The sequence below is a fragment of the Cherax quadricarinatus genome, chromosome 19, assembly GCF_038502225.1.
Source record: "Cherax quadricarinatus isolate ZL_2023a chromosome 19, ASM3850222v1, whole genome shotgun sequence".
Taxonomy (NCBI): Eukaryota; Metazoa; Arthropoda; class Malacostraca; order Decapoda; family Parastacidae; genus Cherax; species Cherax quadricarinatus.
Genome location: NC_091310.1, coordinates 50,080,320 through 50,094,603, shown reverse-complemented (window position 1 = coordinate 50,094,603; position 14,284 = coordinate 50,080,320). Strand labels below are relative to the sequence as shown.

Genomic DNA, 14,284 nt, shown 5'->3' with positions numbered 1-14,284 from the left:
TTAACAACAATGGGGATTTCTGCGCCAGCCTTCGTCGGTTGTGGACGTCTCTCTCTCGCCTGTGTATCAGTGACAAATTTCCACCGTTCTCTCTGGGACGCTTGTCCTCGTCTATTGCCCGCCGGGCACTCTACAGGAGGGGCACCTGTACACTGGCTTACTGTAGCCAGCTCCATCTTTTTCCGCTCTGCGGAAAATTCTTTAACGGTCTTTGGTGGGAAGCCGGTTACTGAACTCAGGTGGTAGTGCAGGCGTCCCTTTCTGTTGGGGCTTAGCAAGGGCGTCCCTTTCTGTTGGGGCTTAGCAAGGGCGTCCCTTTCTGTTGGGGCTTAGCAAGGGCGTCCCTTTCTGTTGGGGCTTAGCAAGGGCGTCCGCCGGATCTAATTGGAAACTTCAAGTTTCTATCTCAAAGGAACTTTTGTTCCTTTTCTCTCATCGCCCAGCCTTGAGCAACAAATTTTCCTCGTACCATCGAGAAACCGGGTTCGATACGGCTTGTGCTGTCAGTGGCCCTGATAAACCCAACAAAGAAAGAAAGAAGAAAGAAAAAGAAAGAAAAGAGGTACTGGGACTTTTAAACCGGTTGAGGGAAAGTAGCATAACAATAAAGTACATTATAAATATGTGTGTGTTATTGGCGAACTTGCAAGTAGTTACACATGTTATTGCACCAGAGGTACCCATGTGACCCACATATTGTGAACTTTGGTATTAATGACCAGGTGATGACATACGGAAGTCGAGTTATTCCATTACTTGGTACAGTTGTTGCTTGCAGCTTAGTATGTAAGTACCTCTTCTTGTTTACATTAACATTTATGTCCATAAATATGACTTCTCACTCTGGAGGTACATAATGCCAGAATAATGTAGGAGTAAGAGAAGATGATATTGTGTAGGTCAGTTCCAGGAGCAGCATATGGACTCCATCCTGCCTCCTTATATCCTCAAATATTAAATTCACAAGAATAATTGAGCTATGTTACTGTACAAGACCAAGTCTGGACAAATATAATAGTGAAAATAAATGGTATGGCTACACTGAGAAATGGAAGACATATGTACAGTTCAGGCTTTTTATCGAAGGAAACGTTTCGCCACAAGTAGCATAACGTTTTCTTCAATAAATGTTCCGAACTATTCATAAGTGTCTTCTGCCACAAACATAATAGTACCAGAAAATGTGTACATAATGTTATCTTACTGATGGAATCACACCACTACCCTACCAATGTCCCCAGAAAAGAACTTCCTTGAAGCCAGTGAGGGGGGTTTTTGATCCTAGGAATTGAACCTGTACTTCCCTTCTTTGGATCAAACCTGAATGTGGCCTGTGGCCTGGTAGGCAATACTCCTGCTTCACAGGCTGAGTGTCCATGGTTCAATCCCTGGCAAGGGTGGAAATATTGGGCATTTCCTTACACCTGTCCTGTTCACCTAGCTGGCATCCTGGGGGACAAGATTGAGGATCTCAATGGAAATAAAACAAATAGTCCCTCGATGATTCACTGCCTTTCTTGGGTTATCCTGGGTGGCTAACCCTCTGTGGTTAAAAATCCTAACAAAATCTTATCCCTGGCCACTCGCAGGTTTAGCGTTCCTCCATTAATGTAATAATAATGTCCAACCTTTGTAATTGCTAAAACAAGACAGGGTGAGCATTTAAACTCCAAAATGTTGCATCAATAAAAACCTTCATTAGCAGCATAAGATTCACCAACTGGAACACAATGGAAATAAGTGACTTCATTGGGTTATATGTTAAATCTGCAAAATGTACTTTTTATGTGCCCATAATATGTGTACAACACATTGAGGATCTGGGATTCATCCCCAGCATGGGTGAAATGTTTGCCATATTTTCTTAAAACATACTCAACCCCTGCCAGTTTGGATTCAGGCCTAATAAAAATACTAATGATGCTATTATACACATGCTAGAACATATATACACTGCAATAGAGAAAAAAGAAGTCCCACTGGGGATCTTCATTGACTTACGTAAAGCTTTTGATACAGTTGACCATGACTTGCTCCACGTAAAATTGTCACACTATGGTATAAGAGGGCACTCCCTCAACTACCTCAAGTCATACTTCAGCAACAGAAGCCAATATGTGTACACAAATGGGGCAAACTCTTCTGCGCAACCAATTACAGTTGGTGTCCCACAGGGAAGTGTCCTTGGCCCTCTTCTCTTTCTCCTATACATAAATGACCTTCCAAATGCTTCGCAATTACTCAAACCCACACTATTTGCAGATGACACTACATACGTCTTCTCTCACCCGAGCCCAGTCACGCTAGCCAATACTGTAAATACCGAATTACAGAAAATATCTACCTGGATGAGGACTAACAAACTTACACTAAACATTGACAAAACCTACTTCATTCAGTTTGGTAACAGAGCTACAGATGTCCCTCTTAACATAATGATAAACGGATCACCTATCACAAAACTAACAGAGGGAAAATTCTTAGGAATCCACCTTGATAATAGACTCAAATTTCATACACATATACAACAAATTTCTAAGAAAATTTCCAAGACTGTAGGCATACTATCGAAGATACGGTACTATGTTCCACAGTCAGCCCTCCTGGCCCTATATCACTCTCTTATTTACCCCTATCTCACCTATGGAATTTGTGCATGGGGCTCAACAACAATTAACCATCTCAGTCCACTAATTACTCAACAAAAGGCTGCAGTTAGAATGATAACAAATTCTCACTACAGGCAGCACACTCCACCAATATTCAATACACTAAACCTACTCACCATACAAAACATCCATACTTATTACTGCACCTATTACATACATAGAACACTTAACTCTGATATTAACCCTCCCCTCAAACATCTCCTTGCCAATCTCAACAGAACACATGACCATAACACAAGGCACAGATCACTCTTTGATGTTCCTCGTGTCCATCTCACACTATGCAAAAACTCAATGCACATAAAAGGCCCTAAAATCTGGAATTCATTACCTGTAAATATAAAAGAAACACTACCTGTTTATAAATTCAAGTCTCTTCTCAAAGATCACTTACTCACCCAAAACCAAATAAATACTGAATAACTGAACCTTATAAATTGTATATCTTAAATGTTTCTCACAATTATATCACATAAATGTTAAACCTAAAACCCAATCTAACTTTATTATTTTTTAAATACACTACCTAACAGAATACTCCATACGACTGAATGTACAACAATGCAAGCAACCATATGACCTGTCTTTGTAATACTCACTTGTGCTTTATAGTAATCTGTTTACATTAATGTTTTAACACTGATTTCATCATTGCTTAGTTAATCTTAAGTTAATTTTAAGCCAGCCCGTAATGCTATGCATAGTATAAGTGGCTTTGGCATACTGCTCTTATCTGTATTTTTTTGTACCTCTGTATGTGTGCTCAAATTGGAAATAAATAAATAAATAAATAAATAAATAAATAAAAACATGCTGCCCTCCTTTTCACCTAGGTGTTAGTCAATTTGTGGGTCGCATCTTGGGAGACAAGGTTAACTTAAATGACTCCAATGAAAATAAGACAGACCATCCTCAGTGACAACCTGACTTTATTTGGTTATCCTGGATTAATAATCTGAACATATGCAGATCAAGACCAAAGTTACCAGCAAAAATATTACAAAAAGTTTCTTACAAGTAACTATTCTAACGAGATCACAATGACACGAGTGCAAACAAACCATGGTATGGGCGGGGATTGAACTCACGGCAAGTGAGACGTAGAACTCCAAACCGACGCATTAGCCACTGGGCCACCTGGCTACAAAAAGAGTCATCCAACTAGGTATATATATACACCATAGGAAAGTTAGCATAGGCACCACTGTGACCACAAATGCAGGTTTTTACAGATGAATCTCTGGCCCAGTGGCCAACTCGTTGGCCTAGAGTTTTACGACTCGCTTGACGCGAGCTCAATCCCCACTCATACCATGGTTTGTTTAACTTTATTCGTACATAACCAAGCAAAATGTGCTGTTTGTAATTGTTGCCACTATGGATCTACATTCAAGAAGAGCATAAATATCTGCTGTACTACAAAATAGGGACCCTGATGGATGGATGTAAATCCTTTGTAGGAATTATAGGGATATCTTAGGTTAGCATAAGTTGTCACTTATATATATATCTGTAATAACTTATACAATATATAATTGCTTAAGATAAAGCACAATTACTTATATGTTCTGTAATTATCTCTGTAAATAGGTTACCTAATTAAAGATATATAACCAGTCTTGTCTCAGTGACGGATACAAACATGTGATTATAAAACATCATTAATTACTTTTACAATGAGTTTGGTCACAACCACATAGCATAATGAGGCTGGTCACAACCACATAGCATAATCAGGTTTCTTCTGTGCTTCCTTTATATCATTGGCCTATCAAATGTCACACAACATCTTAAATAAATATATGTTTCTTAAATAAATACATGTACAGTGTACATGTGTATATGTTTCTGGAGTTGAGAAATCGAGTTCACTCTGAAGGATGAATGGGGATTCTACAGTTTGTATATTGTAGTCAATTGAAGCGTGACATTAGTGCATGTTTTGAAAGAAAGAAAGAGAATGAGTGACTATGAAAGCATTCCACCATTCTTGGTGGACAATTGTTGTTTGTTGCTGTTATTGTTGCTACCTGTCCATTTAATTCAGCTTACCACTACTATTTTAATCCCCTTTATATTGTGTGAGCAATTAGTGTATATTTCAATTACATTATTGTGTGAGTCCCAAAACTATCTTTTGCTAGCTAGTACCAGCTACCTCATATTTCTCTACTTTTTGTAGTGCAATTAATTGCTCAACTTATTATACATTACAAATCAGATCTTACTCCCAAATCAGTATTATATCATAGTGACTATCTGTCCATTGAACTTTGTTCACCATTACTTAATTTAGTCCCTTATATATTTTCTCCTTTATTTTAGCTTTATATAACTACCTTAGTTCATATATTCACATTTGTTAAAATAATCAAGGTGCTATTCTCAGGTGCTAAAGTGTAATAAGTTCACTATTTTGCCATTATATTATATCATAGCGATTATATGTCCACTGAACTTTGTTTACCTTTACTTAATTTAGTCCCTTATATATTTTCTCCCTTATTTTAGCTTTAAATAACTACCTCAGTTCAGATATTCACAATTGTTAAAATAATCGAAGTGCTATTCTCAGGGGCTAAAGTGTAATAAGTTCACTATTTTGTCATTAAAATACTCCAGGTGCTATAGACTACCTCAGGTGCTATTGATTTTACTTTTAATACATTCTTTTACTATTATATCCATTAGCTCCTTTATTTTAACTGTAAATATCTACTGTAGTTCATAAACTCACTTGTTAAAATAATTAAGGTGCTATTAGATACTTCAATGTATAACTGAATTATCAATTCTGTAATAATCCCTTTTTCTTTCAAATTTTTACAAGTTTTAGATTAATCACGGTGTCTTAGTCATAAGTCTAGTTGTAGATTCAATATAAATCTTATATCATTTTACTTAGAAAATCTAGTTTGTAAAAATACTCTCATCCTATGATTACAGGCATAGATCCTGATGTAAGCTTTTTACAAAATGAATTACATGAATCAACCAGTAACTGTAATTACTACACAGCAGACCAAGCAAAGACATTACTCAGTGCAAACAATAACATAACCATCTTTAACTACAATGTCAGATCATTGAGCAAACATTATGATGACCTCACAGCATTACTCAGTTCCCTTAATTCCAATATATCAATCATCACACTCACAGAAACCTGGCTTAAGCCTGATATTACAGATTTCTATACCATTCCTGGCTACATGGCCATACACAACTGTAGAACAGACCAATCAACTCGAATGTATCAACAAATCTTGCACAAGGGATGAACATGGAGAATATATCATAGCCAAATTCAAATCAAAAGACCTGCAAAAACCCCTCACACTTATAAACATCTACAGAGTACCATAGTCAAACATTTATCACTTTAGTCAAAAACTAGGAAACATGATTACTGATGCACACATGAATAAAGACCACCTATTACTAACAGGTGATTTCAACATAAACATACTACACGACCAGGACCCATAAGTAACCGAATTCACAAACACAATGAGTAACTGCCTGTTGCTACCAGCAATATCTAAACCTACAAGAATCTCTGAGACAAGCATCTTCTTAATAGACCACATCTGGACAAACACCATATCCCCATTAAAATCAGGCATAATCACGGACAATACTACAGACCACTACCCAACCTTTCTCATAACTAATCTGGGCAAACTACCACAAGACATTACTAAAGTAACCTTCAGACTACATAACAAGACAGCAGTTAACAACTTTATAGCAGCTATGAATAACATCAATTGGCAAAATGAGCTTGAAACATATACAGATATGAATGAATGTATAAATAATTTTCTAAAAAAAGCCCAATGCCTCTACAACAGACATTGCCCCAGAAAAACTAAACAAATCACAGCAAAAAGACTGAATAATCCCTGGCTAACACCAAGCATCCTCAAATTCATTAACACAAAGCACAAATATAGAATGGGTATAGAATGGGTCAAATAGCTAGAGAAAAGTTGAGAAATTACTCGTCAGCACTTACCAGCCTGATAAGAAGGTCAAAAAAATTGTTTTATGAAAATAGATTACATAACATCAAAGGTGTTATGAAAAAAACCTGGAAAACTCTATCTGAAATTCTTGGAACTAAAAAGTTATCCAAAAACAAAAAAAATCAAACTAACAAAATCAGATGAACCCCTACTCACTCCAACCGAAACAGCAAACAGACTTAATGTTTTCTTCTCCACCATAGGAAAAAATCTAGCAAACAAAATACCAAGCACAAACGCCCGTCCATCAGACTACCTCATAGGAACCTACCCAAATACGCTATTCCTAGCTCCAACCAACCCCACTGAAGTTATGCTCATGATAAATACCCTTAAAAACAAGGCAGGAGATATAAACAACTTGCCTGCTTTTATGTACAAAAAAGCTTCTCAGGTATTGTCACCAATTATTGCAACGCTCTTTAACAAATCCATTGAGTCATCTACCTTCCCAACAATCCTCAAAATAGCGAGAGTCACTCTGATTCATAAAGGAGGTGACCAAGCTGACTTGAATAACTATAGACCAATATCTAACTTACCACTGCTCTGTAAAATCTTTGAAAAATTAATTCATAGACGGATCTATTCCTACCTCGTTTCACACAACATATTAAACCCTTGTCAGTTTGGATTCAGAAATAATAAAAGCACAAATGACGCTATCATACACATGCTAGAACTAATATATACCGCACTTGAAAAGAAAGAAGTCCCGCTGGGCATTTTCATTGATTTATGTAAAGCTTTCGATACAGTTGACCATGAACTACTGTACTCCAGATTAATGCACTATGGCATCAGAGGCCACTCCCTCGACTACCTAAAGTCATACCTTAGTAACAGAACTCAATATGTGTATGCAAATGATGCAAACTCCTCCACCCAACCAATCACAGTAGGAGTCCCACAAGGAAGCATCCTTGGACTACTCCTCTTTCTCATCTACATCAATGATCTACCGAATGCATCACAGCTACTCAAACCCATATTATTTGCAGATGACACTACATATGTATTTTCCCACCCAAATGCAGTCATACTAGCAAACACAGTCAATGCTGAATTACAGAAAATATCTGCCTGGATGATGACTAACAAACTTACCTTGAACACTGATAAAACCCATTTCATTCAGTTTGGAAACAAAGCTGCAAATGATCCAATTAACATTACGCTAAATGGATCATTAGTCACAAAACTCACAGAGTTAAAATTCCTAGGTATCCACCTTGACAGTAGCCTTAAGTTCCGGACACACATACAACAAATCACCAAGAAAATCTCCAAGACTGTAGGCATACTATCAAAGATAAGGTACTATGTTCCACAATCAGCTCTCCTCGCACTGTACCATTCACTCATATACCCTTATCTTACATATGGATTTTTGCATGGGGATCAACAACATCCAATCACCTAAAACCCCTAATAATCCAGCAAAAGGCAGCAGTAAGAATGATAACAAATTCCCACTCCCGGCAGCATACTCCACCAATTTTCAAAAGTCTGAATCTGCTTACCATTAAGAACATCCATAGTTATTCATGTGCCTACTACATACATAGAACAATACACGCAAATATAAACCCCCCACTCAAACTTTTCCTCACCAACCTAAACAGGACACATGACCACAACACAAGACACAGATCTCTTTTTGATATACCTCGTGTCCATATCACACTGTGTAAAAACCCTATGCACATAAAGGACCCCAAAATATGGAATTCATTACCAGAAGATATTAAAGTAACCCAGTCTGAAAATCAATTTAAGACTCTTCTTAAAAGCCACTTAATCACCCTAGACTAAATGCTAAATACAGTGGACCCTCAACCAGCGATATTAATCCGTTCCTGAGAGCTCATCGTTAGTCAAAATAATCGTTAGTCAAGTTAATTTTCCCCATAAGAAATAATGGAAATCAAATTAATCCATGCAAGACACCCAAAAGTATTGAAAAAAAAAATTTTTTACCACATGAAATATTAATTTTAATACACACAAACTGAAGATTACATGCACAGTTACATGACACTTACCTGGTGATGATTGATGGGATGGGAGGAGGGGAGAGCGTTATCTTCTTACTGTTTAGAAGGGGAATCCTCTTCCATTAGCACTTGAGGCAGCAAGTCTTTTTCTGGGGTTACTTCCCTTGTTCTTTTAACGCCACTAGGACCAGCTTGAGAGTCACTGGACTTCTGTCGCACAACATATCTGTCCATAGAGGCCTGTACCTCTCGTTCCTTTATGACTTTCCTAAAGTGGTTCACAACATTGTCAGTGTACAGGTTGCCAACACGGCTTGCAGTAGCTGTGTCAGGGTGATTATCATCCATAAAGCTTTGCACTTTAAGCCACATTGCACAGATTTCCTTAATCTTAGAAGTAGGCAACTTCTTCAATTTCTCTCTCCCCTCCTCCGAAGCAGTTTCCTCAGGTCTGCCCTCTTGCAGTTCAAGATGATCTAGCAGCTCATCAGTGGTTAGTTCTTCACTGTCCTCCACCACCAACTCTTCCACATCCTCCCCACTAACCTCCAACCCCAAGGACTTCCCCAATGCCACAATGGATTCCTCAACTGGCATAGGATTCTCAGGGTTAGCCTCAAACCCTTCAAAATCCCTTTTGTCTACACATTCTGGCCACAGTTTTTTCCAAGCAGAGTTCAATGTCCTCTTAGTCACTTCCTCCCAAGCCTTACCTATAATGTTTACACAATTGAGGATGGTAAAATGATCTTTCCAAAACTCTCTTAGAGTCAGTTGAGTTTCTGAGGTCACTACAAAGCACCTTTCAAACATAGCCTTTGTGTACAGTTTCTTGAAGTTGGAAATAACCTGCTGGTCCATGGGCTGCAGGAGAGGAGTGGTATTAGGAGGCAAAAACTTCACCTTAATGAAGCTCATGTCCCTAGAAAGTCGCTCTGCCACATCTGTAGGATGACCAGGGGCATTGTCTAATACCAGGAGGCACTTAAGGTCTAATTTCTTTTCAATTAGGTAATTTTTCACATCGGGGGCAAATGCATGGTGTAACCAGTCATAGAAAAAGTCCCTAGTGACCCATGCCTTACTGTTTGCCCTCCACAGCACACACAAATTAGCCTTGAGGACATTGTTTTTCCTGAACACTCTGGGGGTTTCAGAGTGATACACCAATAAAGGCTTCACTTTGCAATCACCACTAGCATTGGCACACATCAACAAAGTAAGCCTGTCTTTCATAGGCTTATGTCCTGGGAGTGCCTTTTCCTCCTGAGTAATGTACGTCCTGCTTGGCATTTTCTTCCAAAACAGGCCTGTTTCGTCACAATTAAACACTTGTTCAGGTTTCAGTCCTTCACTGTCTATGTACTCCTTGAAGTCCTGCACATATTTTTCAGCCGATTTGTGGTCTGAACTGGCAGCCTCACCATGCCTTATCACACTAGGAATGCCACTACGCTTCTTAAATCTCTCAAACCAACCTTTGCTGGCCTTAAATTCACTCACATCACTAGTTGCTGGCATTTTTTAAATTAAATCGTCATGCAACTTCCTAGCCTTTTCACATATGATCGCTTGAGAGATGCTGTCTCCTGCTATCTGTTTCTCGTTTATCCACACCAATAACAGTCTCTCAACATCTTCGAGTACTTGCGATCTCAGTTTCGAAAACATAGTTGCACCTTTGGCAAGAACAGCTTCCTTGATTGCCGTTTTCTTGCCCACAATAGTAACGATGGTTGATTGGGGTTTATTATACAACCTGACCAGCTCTGAGATACGCACTCCACTTTCATATTTATCAATGATCTCTTTCTTCATCTCCATAGTAATTCTCACCCTTTTTGCTGTAGGGTTGGCACTAGAAGCTTTCTTTGGGCCCATGGTGACTTATTTTGCAGGTGCAATCACTAAAAAGGCTGTGATAATATGAAATGTTCCAGTTGTATGTTTGGAAGCGACCGCGGTGGCTGGCTGGCTTGTAAACACTGGCACCAAAGGGACAAGTGAGGCACGCTCAGGCCAAAGTGGATGCGTATGGTACGGAACGAAAAGCGCTGGTCGGGTTTTTAAGTGCTAGTCGAGGCAAAATTTTTGCGTTTAAATGAATCGCTAGTCAGATTTATTGTTAATCGATGCCATCGCTGGTTGAGGGTCCACTGTACTCAGTATACATTTACTCACCTATGTACTCCCACATCATAACTGAAACAATCACATTGAACCTTTTATCCATTGTTGACAGGAATATAATTGAATCATTGTTTTTCACAAAAGCATTTTAGAATATAAATACGTATATCTTTGTATTATACAAATTTTGATTTATTTATAATTAATATTCTACTGTACAACTATGAAATAATTACTTTCCTACTGTACAACTATGATATACTATTTCTTAGTATTAAGTAGAATGTAAGCCAATAATGTTAAGTTGGCCCATAATGCCAAGGCATAATAGAGGTTCTCTTTGTATTGCATCCCACTATTGTATATACACAATCTCAATGTACTGTTTGCAAAGACATTAAAATAAATAAATAAATTGTTATCATGATCATTGAATTAATTATATACTACCCAATAAGTAAACAAAAAAAAATGATCCCCTACTTAAACTCTTCTTAATTCTAGCACGCACCATCTTTTTTTAACTCATTAAAAACCCAAATTTCCATCAAAATTATATAACTTTATGTATTTTTAACATTCTTTGTCAGATATAATTACTGTATAGAAATATACAGTAAACGGACTGTAGATACTTTTTGTGTCATATGTATATTTTTGGAAATGCTGTAGTATACATGTATATTGTACAGTATAGATATGAAAAACTCATTTATAATTCATATTGTATGTGTTCCAGAATGGCTAGTCGTATGCTGATACGCCTAGGCCTTCTAGGAGTTGGAGGAGCTTCAATAACCTACAATGTTGACGAGTTAAAAATAGCAGCAGTTGGGGCACAGAGATTTGGTCGAGCCGTGGTTACAGTTAGTATGAATTATTGAAGAACAAAAAGACACAATACTGTGACTGGAACAATACACACACAACTTGCACATAAGAGAGAAAAGCTTATGATGACATTTCAGTCCAACTTGGACCATGTACAGAGTCACACTAACACAAAAGATTGAGGAAGCCAGTATATACAGTGGTACCTTGACTTACGAGTGCCCCAACTTATGAGTTTTCCGAGTTACAAGCCATCACTTGATTGATTTTTTATTTTGAGTTGCAAGCCAAAATCTGAGTTATGAGCGAGCTTCAGATACGCCGCCACTCACAGGAGATACTGAGGAAATATCAAAAACCTTGATAATAACCAGTGTGTAACATCCTTTCAATTTTGATACCACTGGTAATGTCTTCTTGCCAGAATGTTCTACAATGTATGCCCTAAATAAAGAGAAACAATTCTGGAATGTGTAATAAATGTTTGGCAGGCCAGCTGGTTGGGTGGCCAGCTGGCTGGCAAGCTGATTGGCTAGCCGGCTGGCTGGCAGTCTCTATCTCCCTCTGTCTGCCTGTATCTATCTCTGTCTCTGTCTATCTCTGTCTCTATCTCACAGGTACACATAAATACAGTTATACATAGTGTAAATTACCTAGGATGACCCAAAAAATCCAGACAAAGTGCTATACAGTGGACCCCGGCTTACGATATTATTTCATTCCAGAAGTATGTTCAGGTGCCATTACCGAACGAATTTGGTCCCATAAGGAATATTGTGAATTAGATTAGTCCATTTCAGACCCCCAAACATACACGTACAAACGCACTTACATAAATACACTTACATAATTGGTCGCATTGGGAGCTGATCGTAAAGCGGGGGTCCACTGTACTATGCTTGTAGATATAAGGCATAATAAGCATGACTGGCAAGTAGTACACATTTTCATGTGTTCAGGAATCAGATGTGACAATTCTGCATCGTGTGTAATACCTATTGGCTCATGAGCAGCTCTCTCTCTGAGACAGAGACAAGTAGAGAGACAGGAAGACAGAAACACAGGCAGACAGATAAGCAGAGACAGAGATAAACATAGAGCTAGACAGACAAATAGACAGACAGATATACAGATAGAAGCTAACAGATAGACAGAAACAAACAGATAGACATGTTTCTGTGTAACAGTGAAAAATAAAGCCAAGGCAGTGCACGATCATCAAATGTTACTCCACTGCTGCACTGTCAGCAGTGGAGTGACACTCTTCTTAAACTGTGCTTCAAGGAGTTTCATATATACTCCAGAATTTCTAAAACTTTACTGGGACCTGGTGAAAAGGGCAAAAATCATTTCTTATTTATAAATACAGTGGTACCTTGACTTATGAGTTTAATCCATTCTGTGACCTAGCTTGTCAGTTTTCCTCATTGAAATTAACTGAAATGCTATTAATCCGTTCCAGAGGTATTCCTGCTCTCGGGAGGCGGGAGAAAATATGTACTTCAGTATAACGCTAGTTTCACTCTACGGCTTATTTATAAGAACATAAGAAAGAAGGAACACTGCAGCAGGCCTGTTGGCCCATACTAGGCAGGTCCTTTGCAATCCATCCCACTAACAAAACATTTGCCCAACCCAATTCTTAATGCTACCCAAGAAATAAGCTCTGATGTGCAAGTCCCACTCAAATCCAACCTCTCTCACTCATGTATTTAGAACACAAGAACACAAGAAATGAGGAAAACTGCAAAAGGCCTACCGGCCCATACTTGGCAGGTCCATGTCAGAACCAACCCATTAACAAAAATATTTGCACAACCTATCCCCAGAGCCACCCAAGTAACAAGCCCCGACAACCCCCCCCCCCTCCCATCAATGTGCAAGTCCCGGTCAAATCCATCCCCTCTCACTCATAGAATACAGATAGAAGGAACACTGCAGCAAGCCAACCGGCCCACACTAGGCAGATCTCCCTCAAACCCAGACCCACAAACAAAACCACCTGCCCAACCCACCTTCTACTCCATCCATATAATAAGCTTTGATAACCAGGGAACTATTAAAGAGGATACTGAGGGAGCTGAAGTACCTGGTCCATCACCAGGGTACTGAGGCACCTGGTCCATCACCAGGGCACTGAGGGAACTGAAGCACCTGGTCCATCACCAGAGCACCGAGGGAGCTGAAGCACCTGGTCCATCACCAGGGCACCGAGGGAACTGAAGCACCTGGTCCATCACCAGGGCACTGAGGGAGCTGAAGCACCTGGTCAATCACCAGGGCACCAAGGGAACTGAAACACCTGGTCTATCACCAGGGCACCGAGGGAACTGAAGCACCTGGTCCATCACCAGAGCACCGAGGGAGCTGAAGCACCTGGTCCATCACCAGGGCACTGAGGGAACTGAAGCACCTGGTCCATCACCAGGGCACTGAGGAGCTGAAGCACCTGGTCCATCACCAGGGCACCAAGGGAACTGAAGCACCTGGTCCATCACCAGGGCACCGAGGGAACTGAAGCACCTGGTCCATCACCAGGGCACCGAGGGAGCTGAAGCGCCTGGTCCACCACCAGGGCACCGAAGGAGCTGAAGCACCAGGTCCATCACCAGGGCACCGAAGGAGCTGA

General features: G+C 39.4%; 1 protein-coding gene across 8 annotated transcripts in view; it reads left to right on the top strand.

Moving 5' to 3' along the window:
- Window positions 1-34: 34 nt before the first annotated feature.
- Window positions 35-14,284, top strand: part of Adck1 (aarF domain containing kinase 1) — a 121,499-nt gene continuing 107,249 nt past the window's right edge. For 3 of the 8 annotated variants that reach the window (XM_053776292.2, XM_053776289.2, XM_053776286.2), the window contains exons 1-2: window positions 36-786; window positions 11,564-11,690. In XM_053776292.2, the coding sequence (XP_053632267.1) occupies window positions 11,565-11,690 (126 nt within the window). In that variant the 5' untranslated portion in view covers window positions 36-786; window position 11,564. Of the gene's footprint in view, window positions 787-11,563; window positions 11,691-14,284 lie in introns of all 8 variants that reach the window. The other 5 variants (XM_070086822.1, XM_053776290.2, XM_053776288.2 and 2 more) reach the window with 3 other exon arrangements.